Here is a 14,053-nt window from a genome sequence, read left to right on the forward strand (position 1 = left end):
CAGACCAGTAGTTTTGTGGTGCTTTACTTTAGATACCTCTGGGGAGTCCTTTGGAGATTTGTCACACTCTTCTGTGTGGTAGCTATTTAGGCAGTAAGTAAGAAATGTTTTCCACTCAGAACTGGAGCACCAAACTGTGCAGCCAACTCATGTCCCCTTTTAAGGGTCGATTCACACCAGATGTGGTGGGACTAAGTTGGGTGGCTATTGCAGCGCAGTCCCACCGCATGACAAGGCAAAATGCTTTGTCTCCTGAGTGCCAAGTTCACACCACTGTGTTGTGGTGGTGTGTGGGCATTGTGCGCTGAAAAAATGAGTGCTTGCATGAGGCGATCCACCACCTAGCATTGTGTGGTGGTCAGTTGAACTATGTGAAATGTCTGTGTGACATTTCAATAAATTTAATTAAAAGACAAAGTGAACAGGTCGGTTATCCCGCTGGACTGCACCACACACCAGCTGCTGCCTGCATAACAACAGAGAGGCTAGTGTATGTCAGGGCAAGAAATGTATGCAGTATATCTCTGTAATACCTGCACATTTTCCCATGTTTTATACCTATAAAGACCCTGCAATGCAGAAAATACCCTTTAATCCTTGCAGTAGCAATAGGGTTGTTACCTTTTCTTCAAGCCAAACACGATCACTTCAGTGGTGCATATGAATTTTTTTTGTAGTGTACACTATATGATTGAAAAAGATGTGGGACAGAAATGTGGCGAACAGTGGGTGTAGTCAAATTGTGTTAGCAGTGGGCGGGCTTAAAGGGGCATGGTTAAATAAAACACAAGTATCTGGCACCTGGCTAAACAAACTTGCCCTGCATGGGCACCCAAGGCAATTGCCCTGCATCTCTTGTGGGGTGCCAAGTGCCCCAGATTCCACGATCATCCCCTCTTTGGCAGCTGGTTTCTATTTGATTCGGGGGAGGAGGATAAGAGGATATGCGCTGGGGGCACTTTGGAAGGGGAGAGGACTTGTGCTAGCAGGGGGTGGGTTGGGTCCGTTAAATACTGTGGGGCACTTTTGGGGGGAGAGGACTTGTGCTAGTAGGGAAGTGGGGGGTTGATATGTCCTGTGGGGGGTGCTTTCGGAGGGCAGAGGGCTTGTGGGGGGGGTAGGATTTCAAATCTATCCCCATTTCTAGCATAGGTCATCTCCCCTCCCAAAGTGTCCCCCCAGCACATATCCTCTTAAACCCTCATCACTCCTCCACCTTTTTTAACTTGCCCCCTTCCCAACCACTCTGTCCCCCTTTCCTGTCCATCTACAGTATAATAAACTTAGTACAGACCTCAGGTTAGCGTGGCACATGTGGAGCGGTGTCCCTCCTTCTGTGTACATGTAAACATCAAAGCCGAGGAGGAAGAGGAGGCGGCTTTGGTCCGCTCTGCTTTGTAAGACAGGCAGCCAGCAAGCAGGGGAGACATATCGGCCGCCACATAGATGCAATGGCCGAGTGGAACCCCAGACACCCTGCAAGAGAACGTCACTGGTGCCTGAGTTAGCAGTGCCCCTGCTGACGGTGTGTTCTGAGTAATGTGTCCGAGTCTAAGGCGGCCTGAAACCTGGGCACATGATTAAAAACCCGGACTGTCTGGGTGAAACCTGGTCAAGCGGCAACCCTATATAGCAATGCAATCAGCTCCTAATTTCCTCTTGTGGTCCGACAACACAGCGCCTTCTCTGCAGTAAAGTGCACTAAAGTTGCAAGGGATAGTGTCCCTGCTCAGTTGTCTTTTGCTGTATTACAGCAAATACAGATTAACAGTTGTTTGCAGCATGTTCCTGTCAGAGTGCCTTGTGCTAAGTATATCTCAGACAGACTAGCCGTTGTGGCCAGTATATCCATAACAGAAAATGAATTGTGCTCACTGTATTCCTGGAAGTGTGACCAGTGTACTTTCCATATTCCTGGCAGAGGATTCATTGTGGTCATTATGCCCTTGTCACAGTGCCCCATGTATTCTGATGCCAGTCTAGGTACCTAATGTGTCCAACATAACCCTGGAAGAGTGTCCTTTGTGCTCAGAATATCCCTAACAATATTCAAAGTGTATGGCATGCACCTAGAAAGAAAGATCCTGTGCTCAGCATGTCTTTGGTAGAAATGCTTAGTTTTCTTACATTTTCCTGGTATAGAACCCCAGGGGGTCATTTAGTTGACAGATTGTCCAGTATGGTCAGAATGTCCCTGACAGAGTGTTCCATAAGCTCAGCATGTCTCTAGAAAGCTCAATGTGCTCACCATTTTCCAATCAGACTGCTCCATAAGATCAATATGTCCCTGGCATAGTGTTCCAAGTGGCCAGCATGTCCCTTGTGCTTATCTAATCATATCATTGGGCCTCTATAGCCAGCTGAGCAACCACTGCTACCTCTGCTGAGCAAGTATGCTTCAACTCCCCAAAATACATCTGAAATGCAGGGCACTGATACCCTACTAACTGGACTTAAAAGATGTATGATCACTGAGCAGTGGGTATATATATGGATACTACCAAGTAGGATAGGAGGAGAAACGTGTAACTTAATGTACATATTTAATGTACATTCCCAAAATACAATGTATTTATATTGCACAGCTATTGTTCGTTCATGTTGCATGCATGCGTGCAGGGCCGGACTTACCATTGGGCTTGCCGTCCGTTTACGTTTTAAACAGGGATGGACTGGCCATCGGGACTACCGGGAGATTCCCAGTGGGCCGATGGCTCAGAGTGGGCCGGTTTCAGCCGCATCTGCGGTGCTCGGTGATCTACCCGTCAACCGCTGACAGCTGGTGCCTGACGGGTAGATCGAGATTTAGCCAGTATGCAGAGTAGCGCAGTAGCGCAGGAAGCGTCTGTCTGTAGTAAGTTCTCTCTCATGTCACGCAACGCTACGCAACATTGGCTTGTGACATCATCTGGGATAGACGAGAAGAGAGGAGGGGCCCGCCGGGGAGCGAGCAGCGCTGCGTGACATGATAGAGAACTGCTACTCTGCATACTGGCTAGTAAGAGCCCATGATGTGCCCCCTGATGTGCCCTATAATGTGCCCTATAATGTGCCCCATCATGTGCCCTGATGTGCTATGTGCCCCAATGTGCCCCATAATGTGCCCTGATGTGCTATGTGCCCTAATGTGCCATTATGTGCAATGTGCCATAGTGTGCCCTGATGTGCCCCGAGCCCTGATGTGCCCCGATATGTCATGTGCCCCATGCCCTGATGTGCCCCGTGCCCCGAGACCTGATGTGCCATGTGCCCTGTGCCCTGATGTGCCCGTGCCCTGATGTGCTATGTGCCCCAATGTGCCCCATAATGTGCCCTTATGTGCCCCATAATGTGCCATGTGCCCTGATGTGCCATAATGTGCCCTGATGTGCCCCGAGCCCAAATGTGCCCCGATTTGCCACATGCCCTGATGTGCCCCGTGCCCTGATATGCTATGTGCCTTGTGCCCTGATGTGCTATGTGCCCTGATGTGCCATGTGGCCTGATGTGCCCCATGTCCTGAGGTGCCCCGTGCCCTGATGTGCCCCGATGTCCTATGCTCTGATGTGCCCCATGAACTGATGTGCCCCGTGCCCTGATGTGCTGTGCCCGATGTCCTATGCCCTGATGTTCCCTGTGACCTGATGTGCCTTGTGCCCTGATGTGCCCCATTCCCTGATGTGCCCTGATGTGCCCCGATGTCCTGTGTCATGATGTCCTGTACCCCGATGTACTGTGCCCTGACGTGCCCTGATGTGTTGTGCCCTGTACCTTGATGTGTTGTGCCCTGATGTACTGTGACCTGTGCCCTGATGTCCTGTACCCTGATGTCCTGTACCCTAATGTGCTGTACCCTGATGTGCTGGGCTCTGTACCCTGATGTCCTGTACCCTGTTGTGCTGGGCTCTGTACCCTGATGTCCTGTACCCTGATGTGTTGTGCCCTGTACGCTGATGTGCTGGGCTCTGTACCCTGATGTGCTGTGCCCTGTACCCTGATGTGGCCTGGTGTGTTGGACCCTGTGTTGTACCCTGATGTGCCTTGTGCCCTGATGTGCTGGTCTCTGTACCCTGATGTGCCTTGTGCCCTGATGTGCTGGGCTCTGTACCCTGATGTCCCTTGTGCCCTGATGTGCTGGGTTCTGTACCCTGATGTGCCTTGTGCCCTGATGTGCTGGGCTTTGTACCCTGATGTGCCTTGTGCCCTGATGTATCGTACCCTGATGCGTTGTGCCTTGGGCCGGTCTGGATGAAGTCCAGGGCCACATTTTTGTCCCAGTCCAGCCCCGGTTTTAAATATCTTCATATATCTTCAGCTAGATCGGATGAAACAGCTGTGACTCACACTGGTCCTCACTTGGCTGCAGCGCTGCTCTGCCCAAGTCTCTCTCTCTGTCTCATCAGCCGATCAGCGGTGCAGAGAGAGAGACTCTAATGTTTAATTGTGCAGGACGGACCAGGAGGAGCCTGGAGGTGGGTGGAGCTGCGCCGTTGGCTTGGCAACCCTGCACTCGTTGCTAGCGCCTGGGCCGCTAGCAAAGAAAAAAAAGAATGAATTCATGTGTCAAGTCAAAAAGCAAAATACATGTGTGCCATTATGTATGAAAAAAAAATGCCCCTTTAGTCTTGACTTGTTCAATCTTAACCCCTTCAGCTCCAGAACCTTTTACCCCCCCTTATGACCAGGCCATTTTTTGCGATACTACGCTGCATTGCTTTAACTGACTGACAATTGCGCGGTCGTGCGACGTTGTAACCCAAGTAAAATTGACGTCCCTTTTTTCCCACAAATAGAGCTTTCTTTTGGTGGTATTTGATCACATCTGCGGTTTTTATTTTGTGCGATATAAACAGAAAAAGACCAACAATTTTGAAAAAAAATTATTTATTGGAAAAAAGAAATTTCAAGCTTGAATCAGTGGTCATATAAATAGATTATTACGTTTTTTTAAACATGTAACACTGTCTACCGTACCAGTCAACATTTTGTTCTATTTAAAGTAATGTATAGAAGGTAGGGCCAGAAAGTGACTCAAGCCCAGGGGCCCCCACCACCCTAAGTCCTGCCCTGCATGTGTGGTCCATATGTGGACACTGTAGGACTGTGCAGAGGTCTTTGCTCTGTAAATAATTGTTCTATAAATGAAAATGTCACAGTAACCTAAACTTTTTTCTCTATAACACATTTGAAATGTTCATTTCCCAGAAAGGACAGGACGTATATTAAATAAGGGAAAGTTGTTAACAAACAATCGTTGAAATTTTCCTTGCCTGGTGCTGTTTCATGTCAGCATACGAATGGGTCATTCTCTGACCCCCAAAAGTGAATAGAAGCCTAACCTTATATTCCATCCAGTGTCCCAAGCAATTATGCTGACATGAGGATATTACGTTGAGTATCTGATAACATTTTTTGCTGATCCTGGGTCTCAAACATGTCAGCATAGGAAGGAGACCTAACTAGCAGTAAGCATTAAAACAAGGCTGGGAGACCAAGAAAGATGCTAAAACAAATGGAAATTTAATGAGAAACAGCAGCTAAAATGATGTTAGTCCGCCTGGCTGCCACATTGATTATAGAATGCTTGACAAAGGTATGAGCTGAAGACCAGATGGCTGCCGTGCAAATTGTCAGTGTTGATAATTCGGCATACGCTGCCCATCAAGCAAGTAAATCTTTTAACTAGTAACAGATTTGGATGGTCTTAAAAATCCAGAAGGAAGCTATGTGTAAAGAGGTTGGATGGCCCCTTTTACTGGGCTATTAGGTAAACTTATATAATTTTAGAACTGCTGTAAGAATGTCGTAATTTCTTTAGCTTTTAGGTAAGATAAGCAATTTGTCTGTATTTTTGTAACAACTTGTTTATCAACTTAAAACAAAAGAAGTCTGGCCACATCTAAATAATGTAGTGACTTGCAGCATTGCGAAGGCTGGGAGAAGGCAAGGTGAAGCTTTTAAACTGTCTTGGGTGTCAAATATTTATTTATTTTAGGTACTTATATAGCGCCGTCAATTTACACAGCGCTTTACATATACATTGTACATTCACATCAGCCCCTACCCTCAAGGAGCTTACAATCTAAGGTCCCTAATTCACATTCATACATGCTAGGGACAATTTAGACAGGATCCAATTAACCTACCAGCATGTCTTTGGAGTGTGGGAGGAAACCGGAGTACCCAGAGGAAACCCACGCAGGCACAGGGAGAACATGCAAACTCCAGGCAGGTAGTGTCGTGTTTGGGATTCGAACCAGCGACCCTTCTTATTGCTAGGCGAAAGTGCTACCCACTACACCACTGTGCCGCCCAATATTCCTCAAAGACAGTACACAAAAGCTCAAGGGATAGGAGAGCTTTTATGACTTTAAAGACATTTGTCCCTAATATAAAGGCCAAAAGCAATACAGACTTCAGAGTGGAATGCTACAAGAAATCTTAACTAACTGGTTCAAATAGAGGCTAAAGCCCATTGTCAGCTGACATCATAGAGTCGGTCCAGGTTGGGGAAAGATCGCGACCATATAGTCGGGATCCACCCAGGAGCCTAGACCGACATCTGGCTCAGCCTCTCAGTGAGCTGCTGAGAGCCTAAGCAAAGCTGCTCCCACCCCCTCCACCGCCCAGCGGTCCGGTGAGCACTGGGGTGGAGCAGAGCAGAGAGCAGTGACTGACAGTGCTCACAGCTCCAGGGAGAACTGAGCTATCAGCAGTGCTTGATCACTCAGTTCTCAGCCTTAGAGCCGGCGGGGAACAGATGCAGCATCGGATCGATGCTGCATTTACCTGGGTAAGTCTGATTTTTAAAAAATCCAATACTTCTCTTTTAATATTATTACAGGCCATACTATTGCTAATGGATGGTTGTAAAGGGTCCAGAATAGGGGTCAGACAGGAGGAGATTGAAATTAGAAGTCTCAGCAAAGTCAAAGAACATTTTCTAAAACTAGAAATAGGTAGCATAAGTTAGGGTTTTCCATGATTTGAGTGAGGCTGGCCATGGATGGATCAAAATTCAGCTAGTTCAGCAGGGACCGCCTGAATTTCCAACTATCTATGGTATGGCCATTCCTGCTCAACAGAAGTTGATATAATGATCAAATTCGCTCAGACGAGACTGTTGGAAAACTCATTCAAACAGTCAATCTGTTGCAACACTGATTAGTATATTCTGACAGCAGAGGAGTCCCTACTGTCAGAATACAATAGCACAGCAGAGAGGATTGTTCCATTCACCTTGGAAAAAATAAATGACCTATGTATGACCCAAAACCTTGGGTTTATTTGAAGCAAGTCTTAGGAGTCACCTGGTACATGTCATGTGGAAGCTCTTGGCCTTAAGGGGATAGTAGTTGGTTTCTACCCATAAAATGCAGCCTCCAGTGGTGATGCCCCACATGGTGGATTGATTCATTACATATGCTGTTTGTCTGTTGTGCAGTGCACTTTTAAATGTGAGTGAGTTTTATTTAGACGTGGCATTTTATATGGAAAGCACTATGATGGTCAGTATGCTAGATCATTGAGTTTACATCGTGGAATTGGGGAATTTTGTATATGGTGAGAACAGATTTGGAGGAGATTTTTGAGGGTTGAGAGATCCAACCGCTTCCATAAATTACTATCAAAAGGACAAGCTCATATGTCCTATTACCTATAGATCAAAATGGGAGATGAGTTGCTAATAGTGGTGATATAAGTCACACATGATGTGTACAGCATAAGGGATGAAGCACTTTCAAGTGCATTACTAGTGGAGCACAACACATGGATTTTTTAATATTTTCTTTTCATATTTCATATTTATTGATTAATCAGGCACTTTCAAGTGGATCATCAGTTGAGAAAACGTGGACTTTTCTTTTTCATGTTTATTGATTTGACTTTGGAAATATAAGAGGACTTTGTTTTTGATGAATTTTGGATTCTTGGGTATTAATATATACACAGTGTAACACAAATGTGGTGCTGGGTCATTTTCGGTTGTGATCATAGTAAGCCCCCCTACAAATGTTAAATATTTTGTCTCCTCTCTGTACCTGATACATTCTGTTGGAGAGCTTATTCTTTTGAAAAGAAAACAGACTTACTGGCTGGATTATCAAATGAGAATTGAAGAAAGCCTAAAAAAGAAAATGAATGCAGCCATCACATCTAAGAAATGGTAAGCTGCAATATAGTAAATGCTTGCTTTTGGGTTTAATACCACTTTAGGATCTAGCTTGGATTTCATGACTTGCTAAACACGTTCTTCAGTATTGGATCATTAAAGAATCATTTGTTGTGATCTATAATATGGCAACATAAGGTGCCAGAAAGAGTCAGTCTGACCTGAACCCAATCTGTAGCCTTTTGAAAGTCAAAAAGTTCTCAAAAGTTTGCTTTTGTTACAAGAATATTGAAGATTGTATATATTGTAGGATTCCAGGTGCTCAGGGAGACCGGACCGATACAGTGAGCCACCCAGCCGAGACTTACATCTAAGGTAACAATGATCCAATCTCCAGAGGTTAGGGCAAAACTATAAAACAGATTTCCCTGAACAGTCTACTAGGGTAGAGTTTTCTCTACCAGCATGGAAGAAAAATTGTTGCCTTTACAACCACCAATTCCACTTGCAAGAAAAATTTTACAGAAAGATGCATGTGCCATCACACCTAGGGAGCTAGTGGAATAGTCAAGGAGAGATGGCCAACGAGCACATGAAGTCTATTGCCTTGAGGACTGATGGTCTCTGGAGCTTTTACAAAATCCCGTCAGCCATCCTAGCAGAAATGTACTTGAGTGTTGAAAAAATGTGTTCCAACTTGTTTGAGGTTGACAGATAAATGTCACCTAGATAATGGTAGATCTGAAAACTTTGGAGTAATCAGATAGAGCAGGACGTTTGAAAAGGTTTGGGAGGCAGCAGAGAGGCAGGAAGGTAAACAAACAAACCAGAATTTAAAGTTCTGTAGAACAAGTCCCAATTTTTATGGTATATTGGCAATAGTCCACACAACAGGATTAAAGGATAAGTGCACTTTAAGCAGTGTTTTAGCTGCATGGCCTGGTCACAACCAAGGCAGCTTTCTCATTGCTTCAACAGAAAGAGGACATAACTGAAATGATGATAAGAAAGAAATAAGAAGTGCAACACGGAATAGTGGTACAGATGGGGACTGCCATTATGCTCTTTAGTGGTTCCCAGCCAAACAACATGCCAACTGTTTGATTGTTAATCTGTAAAAACAGAGCCCCGGCAGCACAGTTAAAAGACTGTGTGGAAACTGAATATACTGGTATTGAGCCTTTTCCTTTAATACGTATGTGTCATTTGTCTAAAGCCTGCATATATACAGTATACTGTATATATATATATATATATATATATATGTATGCTGTATATATCATGCTGTAGGTAACGATGTGTGCCCTCCTATTCATTTACATCTTATGGATGTTCAGTAAATATACTTTGGCTGCTGTGGTAACAGTGGGCTAGTAACCTAGCAACAGCAGCTGCATAGGGAACCTTATGAAAGGGGAGTCCTAGATTCACCGAGTGGGTGAGACAGGGGTGTACAGCTCAATTAACCTGTCAAGGCTATGAGATAACAATACCCGCAGCATTTCTGTGAGCGGAGAGGGATCATTCGAAAATTTAAAAGCCTAAGTTGAAGTCAATATTTTTATATTGCAGAATTAGCTGGCCTGAGGTAAAAGGGAAAGTAGGCCCTCTTCCACATAACAGGTCAAAATAAAGTGACGTAAGCTTGTAATTGATAAGACATCTAGCCAAATGCTTTAAGGAGTTGTGAGGCAAATTACTCCTTTCCACCCCCATAATAACATAGTGAATCACTATAAACAAAATGTTTTATGTAGAAAAGCAGAACAGAGTGTACTGACTAGTGCAGGTGAAACGCCTTTTCATAAACAAGCAGTAGAATGACTTGATTAGGGCATAAAACAAGGAAAAGCCTTTTCCATACAATGCCAGGTCACATCTTTAGTTACTAGACACACTTCCACTAGGCAGCCAGCAGAAGGATGAATGTAGCAACGATGGAAGTTCTGGGGTAGACATTACATGAAAAGTAGGAAAAAGGCTCTGCAACTTGTCCTGGAGTGTCAACTGTAAAGGGGGGACAGAGCTTATACCCTGGCAATGAGAGTACTCCCATAATGGCCTTTTTAATAAGTTTCACCCAGTGCCCACCTGAGCTTCCATCTTTGCTACATCCCTCCATCTGCCATCTTCCTAGTGAGAGTCAGTCAAGCAACTGAAAATTGGAGCTTGTATTCTATGAGAAAGGCTTTTCCTAGTATTATACTTTATTCAAGTCATTATATTGTAAGTGAATTTTTTTCATTTTATTTATTAAAAGGTATTTTACCTGCACTATTTACAGAGGATAAGCAGTCCTACCTGGGCACCACTGAAGCACAGGACATTGGAAAATTAACCAAAACTTACTATATCCAGTCACAAAAAGTGGAAGGTAAATGCTACTGATGACATGTGAGGCACTAACATCTTTGTTATACCACAGCTGAAGTTTTAACCTGTATATTTTCTCTTATTTGATCAAATTAAAAGCATAACTATAAAAATGTAAGTTAATACACCAATGAAGATTTGATGTTGTTTTCTTCTAGTCCAGGAAATCTGCTTACCATTTACTTAGGATCAGTTACACTCTCTACATCCACACTATTGCATGGGGTTCTATGGAGATGATTAATGCTGGGCTTGGTGGTTAGGTACTCTCGAGATGTCTACATAAAACACATTTATCTTTAGCCAACAGGTTTTTTTTTTCTTTTTCTTTTTTTTGAATAGAGTAGAGAAGAGAAGTATTAGAACCTAAGTTAAGTTTTACTATGTCCACACTGGGGAGATTTCACCACCCTTGCTGCATTTGTAACAGGTGGTAACAGCATTGGAATGTGATGTTCTCTAAATTAGCCCATGCAGATGGAGGCAGGTCCACTTTGTGGACACACCAATGTCTAAATAGACTCCAGATGTCTCCCCTGTGTAAAACAGATGGATATTGGAGACAAAAGTCCCCAAACTCTTTCCTTACTGGGACTAAGCACTGTGCTGACATTGAACCTAGAGGAGTACGTCACGTATATTCACAGCTACAAGATCACTGTTCTCCCTCTTCAGCACCATGACTCTGCTGGCAGCAGTGGGGGACTAGATGGGTGCACCATAGAGGTGAGGAGCATCTAAATATTTGGACATGATCAATGTCTCTACCGCACCTTCAGTCGGTACCTCTTGTCGAAAGGGGGGAAGTGGATGGTGTTCATGGAGCATGAACTAATAATGTCACATTCCTATGAGGGACTTGGAGGTAGCAAAGATTTAAATATATAATTAAAAGAACAGTGGACACGTATTGGGATTGCCTCCAAATTCTCTTGCCCATGTTGTGACCTTGGGCATGCAGATCTTTTACATGTTTTGGACCTGCCCTATTTTGTATACCTTTTGGCATTTCTTTTCTTTTCTGGAAACTACTATGCAACTTCCAGTTCCACAAACTCCAGAAGTGGGACTGTGATGATTCTTAACTACCTCATCCCACATACCCATGCACGTACTTTACTTCAATTGTTGTTTTTCTATGCCTGTAAGAGGTTATTTTGTTAAATTGGAGGAGTGCTGCCACGCCATCAGTGCAGTAGTTCTACCAAATTGTGAATGGGGAAATATCTAAATTTAAGTTGATTTATCAAGTACGGGCCTGCCCTAAAAAGTGCTATAAAATCTGGCAGCGATGGCTTGATATCTCAGCTTCTTTCTGGGGGAATGTTACTGCATCACAAATGTCTTCCTCTATTATGTAACTTTTATTGCCAATGATTCATAATGGGCAACTGTCTCATTATCAGAGAAAGGGAGGGAGAGAGTGGCGCTGGTTTGAGTGTTGTGTGTTGGTGGTGCTTTTTGTTTTATCTTCATGTTGTTTTGTTCTTTTATTCGCTATGCAACAATTTTTGTATACAACAATTACCTTATCTGGGCTCTGCATAGCCTTTTTCTTTACCAATGGTTACCTTATTTGGGTATTCACATTTTTGTACTCTGAATTATACATACGCTCTTATTGATATCTGTAATTTCATGTTTCAGGTTTGAAAATTAAAAAATAAACAGCTTAAAAAAAAACAGTGGGAAAGTTGCAGATGTTGGATATACAGAAACAGATAAACTGTTAAGCAAGGTCTAGAATAATTGGAGAGCATACATCTGATTTGAAGGAGAGACTGGATATTCTATACATGAATGATAATTTTGTGGGGGTGCTAATTGAGAAGGGTTTTGTATTGCTTAGTTTTAAATGATATAAGGTAAAGTGTATCCCTTATTAGCATTCTCCAATAGACAAGTGCGCTGACAACCTCTGTGTTTTTTTGATGGTGTATATATACTTTGTACATTGCTCTTTGAGTTACTAAATAAACCCTAATGAAAATTAGAAATCTGATAACACACAGAGGTGTACATAAAGAGGTTGCAATTGTGACCTGGCCTCATGCTCCAGGGGGCCCGTGAGACCCCCTGTACCCTGGATAGGAGGGGAGGCGAGAGCGGTATACTGTATAGAGGAGCCAATCCTCTCCATTTTCCTCCTGCAGCCTTTCAGTGGATGAAGTAGAAAAACAGAGGGGATCAGTTCCTTTGCACGCTGCCCCGCTGCCCTTCCTAACCACCTCCTTCTGTAATTGGGCTCCTGTGTACTCATTCAGCCCCCCTTATCCCCATTGCTTTCAGAATGGAGAGCATCCTTTTGGGTGAAGTTCCACTTTAAAGTGGTTTAAACACTTACATATACCCAGTGAAGTGACTGGCCTCAGGTGAAACAAATCCTCCTACATTAGTTGTACCTGTTTATCTGCAGCCTCCTCTCCTCTACAGCCTTTTACAACACACATTTTACACAGCATCTCTCAGTTCTGAAAAGCAGGGGGTGGGGATCGGATGTCTGTTTCTGCAGAGCTCAATGAGGATAGCTCTGAGCCCTGATTGGAGGGAAGGGACAAAGCCCCCTCAGTATACACATAGAACATGCACAGCTGTGGCTGTCAACCACAGACTGTGTGCTGGAGCTCTCCTCCTCTCATCACTAATTATCTCTTGGAGTTGGGAAAAGCTGTCAGAAATGACTTATGCAGATAACAGAGGAAAGAGGCAGCAGAGAGAAATCACACTCAGTGTTTTGGCGAGAGACAAGTACACAGTATGAAAGCATGTGCTTTGTTCTGATGTTTACAACCAGTTTAAGGATTCCCCACCAGACTGGGACTGGTTGAGGCTGAGCAAAAAATCTATGGCCTGGACTCTGACAATTTCTAAAGTAAGCGGGATTTTTTACTTTGCATCATGCTGACATGGAGTTGTTTTGTTTTGTCTGGACACTTGAAAATAAGGATGTGATGAGTAGTCCATAAAGAGACTGCATTGTATGGTGCCTTACCACCTGAGAAAGTTCCCTGCCACAGTATGTATTACCTGCAAGACAGTGTGAGCTTTCCGACAGGGACTTGCCATCTCCATGTTCGATGCTTTCAATTCTTCTTCCACTTCTGTCTTGGGAAGGGAATCTGCTTCCAAATTATCCTGACAATGCAAACAGATATAATATAAATGTCACATACCTTGTAGTTTTATTTACTGTATTTTAAGGTAGAAAGGACGCCTGTACAAATCATAGTGCCCACAACAGGGGTCAGTCCAGAAATCCCACAATCCATATAAGTAAAACAAAGACAAGTCGCAGCACAAACTTCTTGTTCAATACCCATTCACACTAGAATGAGTGTGGGAAAGATGCATTCCAGTGTGGCTTCCCACACTGCATTCCATTCACACTGCCCTTGCAATCTGCTGTGGGGGTCAGTGCAAAGTTAACATCCCAAATGCAGGCCACAAACACAGTGCCCACATTGTATTGCATGATACAATTACCAATGCAATGCGGTTGCCACGCATGGCACCCACTATCTGCTGATCACTGGTGCAATGCTTTGCAGGTTCCAAGTAAAAAAAAAATAACAAATGCACATTTTTTTT

The 14,053-nt window shown here is 43.9% G+C and overlaps 1 protein-coding gene across 14 annotated transcripts in view; it reads right to left on the minus strand.

The window, feature by feature from the left end:
- The window catches only part of PHLDB1 (pleckstrin homology like domain family B member 1), a 196,293-nt gene that overhangs the window by 138,127 nt on the left and 44,113 nt on the right, over window positions 1-14,053 (minus strand). For all 14 annotated transcript variants that reach the window (XM_073602503.1, XM_073602494.1, XM_073602502.1 and 11 more), the window contains exon 2: window positions 13,493-13,600. In XM_073602503.1, coding sequence (XP_073458604.1) covers window positions 13,493-13,537 — 45 coding nt within the window. In that variant the 5' untranslated portion in view covers window positions 13,538-13,600. The remainder of the gene's footprint in view (window positions 1-13,492; window positions 13,601-14,053) is intronic.

This window comes from Aquarana catesbeiana, linkage group LG10 (assembly GCF_042186555.1).
Source record: "Aquarana catesbeiana isolate 2022-GZ linkage group LG10, ASM4218655v1, whole genome shotgun sequence".
NCBI lineage: Eukaryota > Metazoa > Chordata > Amphibia > Anura > Ranidae > Aquarana > Aquarana catesbeiana.